Raw genomic sequence first — 14106 nt, 5'->3', positions numbered from 1 at the left:
CTCAAAGATTCTTCCAGTTCTATTTTAATAAATCAGGATCCAAAAATTCCTAAAGAAAAAAGTCATTTTTAATTATTTTTATTGCCTTTAGCTAAATGGCATACAAATAAAAGAAATTCATTTATTTTTAGCTTTGTACATCACAACAAGGGCAATTCAAACACACAGTGAGATATCATATTTACATATTTCAAAGGGAACAAATCTCTTTTATTATTCCATAAATTTGATATATAGATGAGTTGTCATTACTAAATTTTATTTTTTAGTAAAAGCATATCTGAAATATATAATCTTACTGTTCTACAAACACTGTAAGGGGATTATTCCTTTAGCCAAACAGAAACCCATAAAAGTATTATAATTATACATGAAAAGTTGTTTTTTCTATTATTTAAATTTTGAAAGCAGATGTCAACTTAAAATGAACTGATAAAACTATTTCTAAAGAGGGAGGAGCAGGGAGGACATAACAAGAAAAATTAAAGGCTGGCCTACCAAATTAAGAAGTACAAAGAGAAAACATGATTAACTACCAAGACAAGTAACTGAAATATAAAATTCAAAGTAGTTCCACAAGCTAAGCATTCGTAGCTCACTGGTTAGGGCGCTGGCCACATGCTCCAGGGCTGGTGGGTTTGAGCTAGGCCTGGGCCTGCTAAAGAACAACAAAAAGAAAGAAAGCCAGGCGTTGTGCCAGGCGCCTATAGGCCCAGCTATCTGGCAGGCTGAGGCTAGTGAATCACTGGAGCCCAAGAGTTGGAGGTTGCTGTGAGCTATGACATCATAGCACTCTACTGAGGGCGACATAGTGAATCTTAATTAAAAAAAATAGTTCCACAAATAAAAACTTCTAAGATTTATTTTGGTGTGCCTATTTATATGAATAAATATTTCACATAAGTGTTAAATGTTAAACATACATAAGCACAACTATAAACACTTCCAAAAACAATACTTTTCCCAGTGACTAAAATGGAAAATGAGGCTTATGTACTTTTTTAAAATTTATTGCATTCTCTGAATTGGTGTTTTATAATGAAACAGGGTGGCAAGGAACCATGGAGAGGGGAATGGATAAATAAGAATCTGGGAGAAATCAGTTTTCTCTATGTTAAACGACAACAAAAAACCCAAGCTGGGCATGGCTTACAACCCCAGCACTTTAGGAAACAGAGATTGGAGGATTGCTTGAGGCCAAGACTAGCCTGGATAACATAGCCAAACCCTGAATCTACAACAAAAAAAATTTTAAGTAAAAGCAAAACAAAACAAAAGCACCCAGTTTCCTTAAGTCGTTATAATATTTATCTGGTCATAATTTTAGCAATAATTAAAGAAGCCTAGAGTCAAAATATTTTGCCTAAGAAAAAGATTGGCTATAAAGAAGAATAAAAAGGAAAGTTATAAGAAGAACTAAAGGATATATATACAAAATGATAGGATTTGTTGTTTTTTATTAACTTCACCATATTTTTCTATAACTTACAAAAACTAATTCATGATCTAATGATATTTTTAGATTGTGGGTGAAGTTTTATAAATTATGAAGGACTAAAATGTAGGACAAGTAACATTTAATTTGTTTAAATTCTTTGTTTCTTTAAGAATATAGTAACTTTAGTGCCATCTTAAGATTAGTAGGATTTCCGTATCAAAAGCTTTCAGTTATCAGGGCTGCCTGAACAATCCAGGCAAATCAGGAAATAGATGAATCCTTTCATTCTTTATACTTTCTCCCCAATTTCAGTATGATTAATTTGATTAAAAAAAACAGGTAATCAAAATGTCAAAGTAATTTACATTAATTTTTCACATATTTTTGTATAAAAGTCATTCAGTTACCCTCTCTGCTAATGGACCTAACATTAAATTAGGTAAGAAATAAACATTAACATTTTTCTGAGACTTTTTTCCCCCTGTAGGTTTAATAATCTGGTTAAGTATCGAGACTATATATTTATTTCATAAAATGATTGATTTTGACCTCATTCAGCTTCTGGCTTTAAAATATTCCTAGGTTATTTTTATATGTATAACAAATTCAATTATTTAGGCTGAAGAGAATAGGTCATAATTTAATCACTGTTGGCAAAACAGTTAAATCTGATGTGTGGGTAATCATGACTAGATTTTTATTCAGAAAATACTATTGTAAAAATTGAAATTTTTATAAACATAGTGAGAGATAATAAACATTCCTTGTTTTGATAATTTACTTTTTTTGAGCTTGAGAGACCCTCATTAATTTCAGGCAATATTTAGATATGTCTTACTAAGAGTGAAGAATTTTTTAGAATGGTTTAGATCCAAATCCAGTGTCTAAATGTTTTTCCACTTTTTCGACATTGTAACAAAGGTGGGTATATTTTAAAACTAAACAGAATTTCTTAAATACTGGAAATACTTAATAAAAAGAGGAAATGTACATTAAACCTTCTGGAAAATAAGTATGAGTCAACACTTACAGGACATAGCAGAGAAACCCGTAGGCTGGTTGTAGCTATTTCACTGTCTGGATCTGCAGTCAATTTCTCTTTAACTGACATTCATTGAAGAGAAAACAAATAGAAAAAGTTTATTAAAGATATAGTACTAATGCATTACTAAAAATAAAACAAAAAACTTAAAATAGGAGCCTTTAAAAAAACAACTCAAAAATAATCTGCTCAACTATTTCTCAATTAAATGGAAAGATAAAAACAATTATATGTTTTACAATTTCTATAATAAGCAAAGGATGAAAAACAATTGTGTATCTTCACACTGACTACATTTCCTATAGATTTCTATTCTCACTTCTGGAAACAAAATCTTACAGTAACATAAAGGAAATTTCTACAGAAGGCTGATATATTCAACTGATGGCAGACCATTTTTCCTCTTATAACTGTAAGATGCTAAATAAAGATTTTCTTTCTAGCTATTCATTTATTTTCAGAGATGGGGTATCTATCTATCTATCTTCTATTTATTTTTAGAGAGGGAGTCTCTCTTTGTCACCCAGGTTGGCATGATCATAGCTTACTGCAGCCTCAAAGTCCTGGGCTGCAGCAATCCTCCCATGACCTCCTCCTAAGATGGGACAGGAATGTGCTACCATCGCTGGCTAATCTAAAAAAAATTTCTTGTAGGGCGGACACAGTGGCTCATACCTATAATTTTAGCACTCTGGGAGGCTGAAGCAGCAGGATCTCATGAGCTCAGAAGTTCTAGACCAGCCTGAACAAGATTAAGACCCCCATCTCTACTAAAAATAGAAAAAATTAGCTGGGCACTGTGGTGGGTGTCTGTAGTCCCAACTACTCAGGAAGCTAAGGCAGGAGAATGACTTAAGCCCAGAAGTCTGAGGTTGCTTTAAGAAAAAAAAAAATTTTTAAGGGACAGGATCTGGCTATGTTGCCCAGGTTGGTCTTGAACTCCTGGCCTTAAGTGATCCTCCCAAAGTTCTGGGATCATAGTTATGAGCCACTGTACTTGGCCAATTTTCTTTCGTTTCAACTATGACTAATATTATTTGGATTCTTCTATTTTAAAGAAAGTTAATAATAAAAGTAATATTTATAATTTTTTTGAAAGTTCAGATATTATAAAACATTAATTCTAATTTTAAATTATGAAAAGGAAAAGGACCAACTGCCTTTTTACTATGTAATTATTTCAGTTTTACAATTATTTCTCTATAATATAAACTAGTTAGGCAAATCAATCTTCCTTTCTCAGCTTAATTTTATTGGCAATAAAATTAGAATCCACACTAGATAATCTGTAAGTCTTTTCAACTCAAATTTCTTATGGTTCTTAAGAGAGAAGGCACCAATAATTTTACTCTCCCATGGCTACTCTTTTACTCTCCTTCAGTTTTAGTCATTTTATATTAAGGACAGACCATTCTCATTTGGAAACCAGAGGCATCTGTTACATATAAAAATCTCAATCAACAAAAACAAATTGTAATTGAGACAGGAAATGCATAAATGTAATATTCCAATAATTTTAGAAATTATCCCATAATAACTTTGTCTATGCTGTATAAGGGGGCTCCATGTGGAGTGGTTTGCACACAATCACAGAATTTCAGAACTGTGGCACAACTAAATGTGACCAGATGTGACCAGATTGATAACATACAGCTAAGAAAAATGGAGAGAGGAAAATTAATCAGATAAGGAAGAATTTCAGAGTAGATGTCAGTTATGTCGATAACCTTTTATGAGAATCAACAATCCTGCCTTTACTAAACACGGTTACCATACTATCTAGAGTTTTTGACATGGTCCAAATCCTGGATATCTTCAACTGTTCCCATAAATGAGTGGATGTTAACTAACATATACACCAGAACTACCTATTGGACTTTCTGAATCAGAATGAGAAGAGGGACATAGGTAGTTATTAAAAAACTTCAGTTATGATTCTGATCTGAGACTAAAAAGTCATTTCATGGCCTGGAAATTCCAAATTTTCAAAGTCTTAATGTATTTCATAGGCTTACTCTCACATATAAAAAAGCACAAACCCTCTGAATTTTAGTTTAGAAATATAGTTACCTATGCTGTTAATCCTGGTTTGCCAGATTGCAGGCAGCCGGCAGTAGAAAATCTCAGTTTCCATAATCATGTGAGCCAATTCCTCTAATAAATCCCCTCACATCCATCCACCTACCTACCTACCTAGCTATCATCTATCTATCTCCTACTGCTTCTGTCTCTCTGGAGAACCCCGACTAACACACTAACCATTCTGCAGGCCTTCACCAACCACCCTATCAGTACCACCTATACAAATAGCAATGGGTACAGTAACTGACTTTGAGCTTTGCATATTTAAACTTCCAGTTAAATGAAGCAATAAATGGATCATATCAGCCTTATATAAAACAAGCCTCAATTTAATACCCAGAAATTGAAACTGGTAGTAGTTAAGAGCACAGTGCCCAGAGACAGCCTAGGTTAGAATTCAGCCTTAGTTAAGTCACTTAACCTCTATAAGCCTCAATTTCACCATCAGGTAAAGGGATTTCACAGTATTGTTTGAAAGATTAAACGAGTTAGCTAATCCAAGTAAAATGTTTTAAAATAACCTCCTTACACTTGACAAATTTTAGTTATTGTAACTTAAAATAATATGTGATTTGTACGTTCACTTTCCCTCAGAGGTGAAAAAAAAAAATTTTTTTTTTTTTTTTTTTTTTTTTGAGACAGAGTCTATGTCACCCTGGGTAGAGTGCTGTTGTGTCATAGCTCACAGCAACCTCAAACTCTTGGGCTCAAGCAATCCTCTTGTCTTAGTCTCCCCAGTAGCTGGGACTACAGGCACCTGTCACAATGCCCGACTATTTGTTTTTTTTTTTTTAAGAGATGGGGTCTTGCTCTTGCTCAGGCCAGTCTCAAATTCCTGAGCTCTAGCAATCCACCAGCTTTGGCCTCCAGAGTCCTAGGATTATGGGTGTGAGCCATCGTGCCTGGCCTGAAAGAATTTTCTGATTTATTTTTTTCAAGAGACCAGGTCTTGCTATGTTGCCCACACTGATGTCAAACTCCTGTGCTCAAAGAATCCTTCTACCTCAGTCTCCTGAGCTGTTGAGATTATAGATGTAAGCCACTGCACTTAGCTGGAGTTATTTTTAAATGTTCATCTTGGTTTTCTTTTCTTTTCTTTTTTATTTTATTTTTTTTGAGACCGAGTTTTACTCTGTTGCCCAGACTAGAGTGCCGTGGTTCAGCCTAGCTTACAGCAACCTCGAACTCCTGAATTCAAGTGATTCCCCTCCCTCAGCCTCCCAAGTAGCCAGGACTAGGGGCCACATGCCCAGCTAATTTTTCTATTTTTAATAGAGATGGGGTTCTCACTCTTGCTCAGGCTAGTCTTAAACTCCTAAGCTCAAGTAATCCACCTGCCTCAGCTTCCCAGAGTGCTTAAGATTACAGGTGTGAGACACCACACCAAACCTCTTTAAAATAAAAACCTTTTGCCTTTTCCTTTGCCCTCATATACCCAGCTTAGTCAATTCTGTCTTGTAAAGATGCTTTTAAAGATCCTATGAGTATCTTTTTTCCCCCCAGATTAATATGAGGCTACAAACGATTAGGCTACAATGTTTGCAATTGTTAGGTAAGGTCCCTCTTGTATTTGTGTCCTGTGCTCAGATGTGCCATATACCCTTACATTGTGCCCATTAGGTGAGAGCATACCAATCTCTCTCCCTCCTCTCCTTTCCCTTCCACCATACATCCAACTTGAATAATACTGAGTTTTTCTTCTGTGTGGGTATTAGTTCATCTACTGGCTTCATATTAGTATCGAATACATTATTGGATAGTTGCTTTTCCATACTTGTGATATTTTACTAAAGAGGATGTTCTCCAACTCTATCTGGGTTACAAAAGATGTAAACCTAGTAGGATCTTGATTGGGTTGAACCTATAGATCAATTTGGAAAACTGATCTGCTGTATTAATATTAAAGGAGAAATTAATGTTAATTTCTCCATTGATTCGGGTCTTTTAATGTTTCTCAGCAATATTTTGCAGTTTTTGGCATATAAATTTTGCACATATCTTGTACAATGTATACCTTAAGTATTTCATATTTTTACATGTTATTGTAAATTCTTGATTTTTGAGTTTCATTTTCCAATTGTTCATTACTAGAAGAAATATAACTGATTTTTGTATAGTGACTATACTTTCTCCAACCTTGCTAAACTCAAATAATAATTCTTGTAGCTTTTTTATAGAGTCTTTGGGATTTTTTTCTATACCCAGTACAAAGTCCTCTGCAAATAAAAACGATTATTTTTTTCATTTCTTTCTTTCTTTCATTTTTTTTTTTCTTAAAGACCGAATATTACTCTGCTGTTCAGGCCAGAGTGCCATGGTATCAGCCCAGCTCAAAGCAACCTCAAACTCCTGGGCTCAAGTGATTCTCCTGCCTCAGCCTCCTGAGTAGCAGGAACTACAAACACCTACTACAATACCTGGCTGACTCTTGTTTTCTATTTTTAGTAGAGATGGACCTTCATTCACTCCTGTTCAGGCTGGTCTGGAACTCCTGATTTCAAGGAATCCTCCCACCTCGGCCTCCCAGAGTGCAAGGACTTTAGGTATGAGCCACCACACCTGGCCTATTTCTTCATTTCTAATCTATATGAGGTTTTTCCCTTGCCTTGTGCTGGCAACACTGAGAGCAGATACCTTTGCTTTGTTCTCAATCTTAGGAGTGAAACACTCAAGTTTTTCACCATTAATGATGATATTAGCTAGGCTTTTTAAAAATACTCTTTATTACATAGGCAATTTCCTTCTGTTTCAATTTTGCTGAGAATTTTGTCAGAATTTTGTTCAACAGATGTTGAACCTGCCCAAATATTTCTTATGCATCTCTAGAGATAATCATAAGATTTTTCTTTTTCAGTTTATTAAGAAGGTGAATTATACTGATGACTTCTGAATCCTGAAATGAACCCTACTTGGTCACGACATATTATTGTTTTACATACTAGACTTAACAATAATGAAAACAATTCTGAAAAAGAAAACAAAGTTGGAGGACTCCACCTTGATTTCAAGACTTACTATGAAGCTACGGTGATTAAGACTGGTTTACACATGACAGACATAATGAAGTCCAGAAACAGATTCATACATATGTGGTCAATTGGATTTTGACAAAGGTGCTGAGGTAATTGAATTGGGGCATGGGTGGGGATGGAGGTCTTTCCAATAAACGTTGGAATATCTGAGTATCTATGTGGGAAGAAAAATAAACGTCCATTCTTACCTTACACTATATAAAAAAACAAGTCAAAATAAATCATAGATCTAAATCTAAGAGCTAAAACAATAAAACTTCTAGAAGAAAATATTTGTGACTTTGGTGTAAGCAAAGATTTCATAGTATACAAAAAGTATAACCTATAAAAAAATAAGCAAAAGATTTGAACAGATGTTTCATCAAAGAACCTGTAAGAATAGCAATAAGCACACAGTAAGATATTCAACCATCATTAGTCATTAGGAAAATACACAGTGAGATATCACAGCCTGACCAGAATGGATAAAATTAAACATAGCCTGACAACACAATGTGCTGAGGAGAATATACAGCCACTTAAAACCTCATATATTCTTAGTTAAAATGCAAAAATGATATATCTATTTTGTTAAGAATTGCTAAACTGGGGCGGTGCCTGTGGCTCAAGGGGTAGGGCGCCGGTCCCATATGCCGGAGGTGGTGGGTTCAAACCCAGCCCCGGCCAAAAACAAAAACAAACAAAAAAAAAGAATTGCTAAACTGTTGTCCATATACCTATCATATGACCCAATGATCCCACTTCTAGGTATTTATTTACCCAAGAAAAATGAAAACTTACACCCATAAAACTGAGGTATCCACATGGAAAATGTATAGCAGCTTTATTTGTAATAGTGTGAAACTGGAAACAATCCAAATGTCCACCAACTGATAAATGGCTGAACAAATTATAGTACATAAATGGAATACTACTCAGCAATGAAGAACAAACCACACAGACGAACCTTAAAAGCACCATACAAAGTGAGAGAAGCCAGACACAAACAGCTTTATTCTGTAGGACTACATTTATCTGACATTCTGAAAAAGATAAAACTACAGAGCAGAAACCACATCAATGGTAATGGGACAGAATGGATCGCAAAGGCCGTAAGAGAACTTTCGAGGGTAAAGAATGTTCTATATTTTGATTGTGGCAGTGGTTCATGACTGCATACACCTGTCAAATGAAATTTCACTGCCTATAAAGCATGCCTCAATGAACTTTACCAAAAGAAAGAGGGGAGAAGGAGGAGGAAAAAAACACTATGTTAAATTTAATTACAAGAAAGTATGAAGAAAAAGTAAGTGAAATAAAGGTACTTTGTGAGCAAGGGGGTAAAAAAGTAAAATCAGACATATAATATGTATCCTACTATAATTAGTAAATATGTGGGAAGTCATCTGGGAGATTAAATCTTCTTGTGATACAGTGATCTACAGTGTTAATAGTATTTTATTAAATGACCTAGAAAAAAGTTATAGCTAGTCACATTTAAAATTAATCTTGTTTTTCTCAAGAAGTGGGTTTGGAAAATAAATAAATAAATAAGCAAACAAATAAATAAATATGATTTTTAAAAGATTCTGTTGGGCGGTGCCTGTGGCTCAGTGAGTAGGGCGCCGACCCCATATACTGAGGGTGGTGAGCTCGAACCCGATCAGTCCCAGCCAAACTGCAATTTAAAAAAAAAGGCCCCAGCTACTCGGGAGGCTGAGGAGGAGAACTGCCTAAGCCCAAGAGCTGGAGGTTGCTGTGAGCTGTGACGCCACGGCACTCTACCAAGGGCGACAAAATGAGACTCTGTCTCCCAAAAAAAAAAGATCCTGCTGTCATGAGTTACAAGAGTTAGCAGCTAGTCACATGAGGTAATATTTAAATTTAATGAAGTTTAAAATTCAGTTCCTCAGTTGCACTAGCCACACTATAGGTGCTCAACAGCCACATATTGCTGGTGGTTACCGAGATGAGACAGTGCAGATATAGAACATTTCCATCATCAGACCATTCTATTACATAGCGCTGTTCTAGAGTTGTTATTGTTTTAAAGTAATTTATAATTTTGTCTATATCAGATTATTTTAATTTATCCTTTTAGAATTTTAAAGCTGAAAACAAGCAAACATATTAAGCCCAATACTTCATTTTACAGGCAAAGAGACAGAGGCACCGAGGCCTTATTACTTTACATCTCTTTCCATTAGTTTACTTCAACAAAAATTTGAGGCTGTACTATGTGCCAGGCACTGTGCTAAGCAACAGGAATTCAAAGAAAAATAAGATTAAGTTCCTGCCCAAAGGAACTGACAGTATAGTAGAGGGTAGAGATGCTCAGCGAGATCATGTCTAATGTTCTCTGATGAGGCATGTTCAGGAAGCTGACTGAAAGTCAGCTCATCTATTCTAGGGGTTCTGGGGTGTTCCCTGGGAAAAGGGAAGCATAAAGGGTATCAAAGTTAGGCAAAGGAGGCAGCAGGAATATTCTGAGACATAGAAAACAATACTGAAGCACCAAGGAAAAGGCAGAAGAATTCCATATTTTTGGAATGTAAAGTATGAGAAGAGTGACTACAGATGACTCTGGGAAGAATGAGCAGGTGCCACCTCATGGAAAGCTGTATATGTTATGCTAATGAAGTTGGGAGTGTTTATTCCACTGGTGTTACGAAGCCATGGAAGGCATGGGAATGGTAAGATTAGGTCTGTACAAATCACATAGGTTGTTAAAGGAAACACATGAAGAGGAAACAAGAAAGATGAGGACTGTATTATTTAAGAATACATTTTTAAAGTAAACGCAGGGTATGAGAACTTAAACAAGAGCAATGATGGTAGGGATAGAGAGAAGACACATTTGAGAAATCTTTAGAGTTTAAGTTTGACAGGACTTGATGAGCTCTGCTTGGGAATCAGCACAATGTTTAAAGGTTCAGTCAGTTAGCAATACAAGTCTGAAATTCAAAGGTGAGATCTGCCATGAAGGTATGTATTTGGGGGTGGGTGCTAGTTTAAACCACAAGAATGTGTAGAAAAGTGGGCCAAGAATGAAACCCCAGAAAACACCAACATTTAGGATGTTTTCCTTCACACGATTCCCTAAAGATAAGTGATTAAGAAAAAGTGGTCAGAGAAGAGGAAGAAATGAACGTTAGGGAGAAAGCAGTTGGTGTCGAATGCAGCAGAAGTATTTCATTTCATTGAAGGTGAAAACTGAAAAGATATACTTTAATTTGGGCAATCGGACTGTCACTTGTGACATCAGAAAGAGCAGTTTCAAAGAAACGACTGGGGGAGAGTTAAAAGACCATTAATGAGTTGCAGCAAGGAGATAAAAAGAGCAAACATAGACTACTCTTTCATAAATTTGGATAAGAACAACAGAAGGAACACAGAGCTTTACTTGGTGGGGAGCATGTTTTCTTTTCTTTTTTTAATGAAAGGCTTGACAGGGAAGGGTGACAAGAAAAGCCGGCAAGAGGGAGAAACTGAAAACAGGATAAAAGAGCAGGTAAGTGAGAGATGAGCCAGGTCTCTTAACACTGTTACTACTGAGCATCTCTACCTTTATGTTTCATCACATCTCAAACACAAGACTGAGAGTGCACTCTGATCTCCCTTTTGCAACCTAATCTTTTCAACACTGTTTTCCATTTCAGCAAATGGCCCTACCATGTTACCTGGTGCTTATGTAAGAAGCCTAGAACTCATCCCTGACTCCTCATTACCCCACCAATCAATATAATTTCTACTCTTCAGTTCATCTATTTCTATTATTGTCACCTTGGTTTGAGACACCAGAATCTCTTACATGCACTACTGTATAGGTTCCTAACTGGCCTCGCTGCATGAGTCTTGCCCCCCTTTGATTCAGTCCTCAAAGTGAGGATCAGATTATCCACTGTTTGAAAATTTTTTTTTTCTTTTTTTGGGCAGTTTTTGGCCGGGGCTGGGTTTGAACACGCCACCTCCAGTATATGGGGCCGGCACCCTACTCCTGTGAGCCACAGTCACCGCCCACTGTTTAAAAATCTTTTAATGGGCTTGGAGCCTGTAGCACAGTGGTTATGGCGCCAACCCCATACACCAAGGCTGGTGGGTTCGAATTCAGCCTGGGCCAGAGAAACAACAATGACAACTGCAACAAAAAATAGCCGGTGTTGTGGTGGGTGCCTGTGGTCCCAGCTACTTGGGAGGCTGCAGCAAGAGAATTGCTTGTGCCTCAGAGTTTGAGGTTGCTGTGAGCTGTGACATCACAGCACCCTACCCAGGTGGACATAGTGAGACTCTGTCTCAAAAAAAAAATCTTTTAATGGCTTTCTATCATCTATATGAACTTACACCTGTCTCTCTCTCTCTAGTCACTCTCCTCCTCTGCTCTCTCCACTTTAGCTCTACTGGACTTCTCCTTTGGCATATTCCTTTCCCATCTTTGTGCTTAACTCTTCCTTCAAATATTATCTTAAGCATCACAACACCAAAGAGGACTATGTTCCCTCTGTACCTCTGTACTCTGTACAGAGTTCCCTGCCTATCTTCTTCAAGGCACATGTCACAAGTATAACTCATTAATGACTTGTATAATTATTTAATATCTGTCCTTCCCATCAGACTACAAACTTCGGGTTTGCACAGACAGTGTGTGTATGTTTACAGCAATATTCTCCCATGCCTGGAACACAAGTACTCTCATGAGAAGAATATATGAATAAAAGAGTAACTGTGAGCAGGAAAAGGAACATTTCCTCCTGACACTAAAGGGAATACTGAGGATGGTTACAAATTAGGTAAGCTGAAAAATAATTATGGAGGCATGAAGACTAAGGAAGAAATAGGCAGTTTAGAGCATTCACATCTTATAGCCCTGATTTTCTTGCACCAGCAGAGTGCTGAGAGAGGGGGGATAGTGTTTGAACAGATTATGGCTACGGTTTGAAGTAAATGCTGAAAGGAGAAGGGAAAACAGTAAGGAACTTGATCTAGAGTTAGTAAAAGACTGTTTTTGTGATAGTTGTAAGGAGATTAATTCTACACAAAGGTGGAAACCACAGGACAAAAAACCTTCTAAGATAATCAGAAAATGGATTTTTCTGTGAAAAATCTAAATGCTGGGTGGCACCTGTGGCTCAAGGAGTAGGGCTCTGGTCCCATATGCCGGAGGTGGTGGGTTCAAACCCAGCCCCGGCCAAAAACCACAAAAAAAAAAAAAAAAAAAAGAAAAATCTAAATGCTACCAACTTTATTCTTTCAAAAAGATAACAGAACCTAAAATTTTACTAAAATTTTGCTAGAAGAATTTATTTATAAGGTTAAGAATGACTTACAATGAACATTTTTGTAAGTAGTTTGATTCTTTAAAACTATCTGAGATAATTAACATTTCCTTTTATAAAGTTATTTTTGGCATTTGTTTCTTTTGAGACAAGGTCTTCCTCTGTCGCTCAGGCTGGAGTGCCATGGGATGATCATAACTCACTGCAGCCTCAAGCTCCTAGGCTCAAGTGATCCTCTTGTTTCAGCCTCTGAGAAGCTGGGACTACAGGTACACACCACCACATGTAGCTAATTTTTTTTTTTAATTTTTTTAGAGACAGAGCCTCACTTTGTCACTCTTAGTAGAGTGCCGTGGCATCACAGATCACTGCAACCTCCAGCTCTTGGGCTTAGGTGGTTCTCTTGCCTCAGCCTCCCAAGTAGCTGGGACTACAGGCGCCCGCCACAACACCCAGCTATTTTTTGTTGCAATTTGGCCAGGGCTGGGTTCGAACCTGCCACCCTCGGTATATGGGGCCGGTGCCCTATTCACTAAGCCACAGATACTGCCCAACTCATGTAGCTAATTTCAATTTTAATTTTTTTTTTTTTTTGTAGAGACGGGGTCTCACTATGTTGCCTAAGCTAGTCTAAAGTGATCCGCCCACCTCAACCTCCTAAAGTGCTGAAATTACAGGCACACAGCCAAATCAAGTTATTTTAAACAATATCTTAATTATATTAATTTCTTGGGAAATTTCTTTATTACAGTTAGCATAAAGGTAAATAAAGTGTCCTTTAACAACAAGTTTCTTACTGGTGGGATGCACATTAATATTCCATTTGTTCCCTTAGCCAATAAGTAAGATATACATTGCCACAGAAACCTCATCCAACATGAAATTACTCTCCATATCCAGAAGTATTTAGGAGTTGAAATAAGTAGCTTTTGAAATAAATAGCTAAAAATAGTACGTTCAAGCAAAAGCTGCTTAATAGTAGCTAACAGTGGTTCCTTAGAGAAAATAAAATAGTATCAGCCTTGCACTCCCATCTCCCTGTAGGTGGTGCTATAGCTAAAAGTAGAAAAGAGTGAACAGCTTGAGCAAAGACAGCTTGCCTTATTGTTGTTATTGTTGTTACTAAATATAACAGCTCTATCTGCCTTATTTCTTGGTATTCCCTATCCACTCAGGCTCACATGAGTCCATAATGCTTTCTGAATGACTGAAATTCTAACACTCTGAGGCATATATAAAGATTCTCAATGGAATGACCAG

The 14106-nt window shown here is 36.6% G+C and overlaps 1 protein-coding gene across 6 annotated transcripts in view; it reads right to left on the bottom strand.

Annotated features, from left to right (window-relative positions):
* Nucleotides 1-14106, bottom strand: part of PIAS1 (protein inhibitor of activated STAT 1) — a 169615-nt gene that overhangs the window by 23533 nt on the left and 131976 nt on the right. For all 6 annotated transcript variants that reach the window (XR_008380615.1, XR_008380616.1, XR_008380617.1 and 3 more), the window contains exon 8: nucleotides 2469-2542. Coding sequence is in view for 3 of the 6 variants with exons in the window: in XM_053593865.1 (XP_053449840.1) it covers nucleotides 2469-2542 (74 nt within the window). In the remaining 3 variants the exon portion in view is untranslated. The remainder of the gene's footprint in view (nucleotides 1-2468; nucleotides 2543-14106) is intronic.

This window comes from Nycticebus coucang, chromosome 6, assembly GCF_027406575.1.
Source record: "Nycticebus coucang isolate mNycCou1 chromosome 6, mNycCou1.pri, whole genome shotgun sequence".
Classification (NCBI taxonomy): domain Eukaryota; kingdom Metazoa; phylum Chordata; class Mammalia; order Primates; family Lorisidae; genus Nycticebus; species Nycticebus coucang.
The sequence above is the reverse complement of the archived record's forward strand: the minus strand, read 5'-3'. Positions and strand labels throughout refer to the sequence as shown.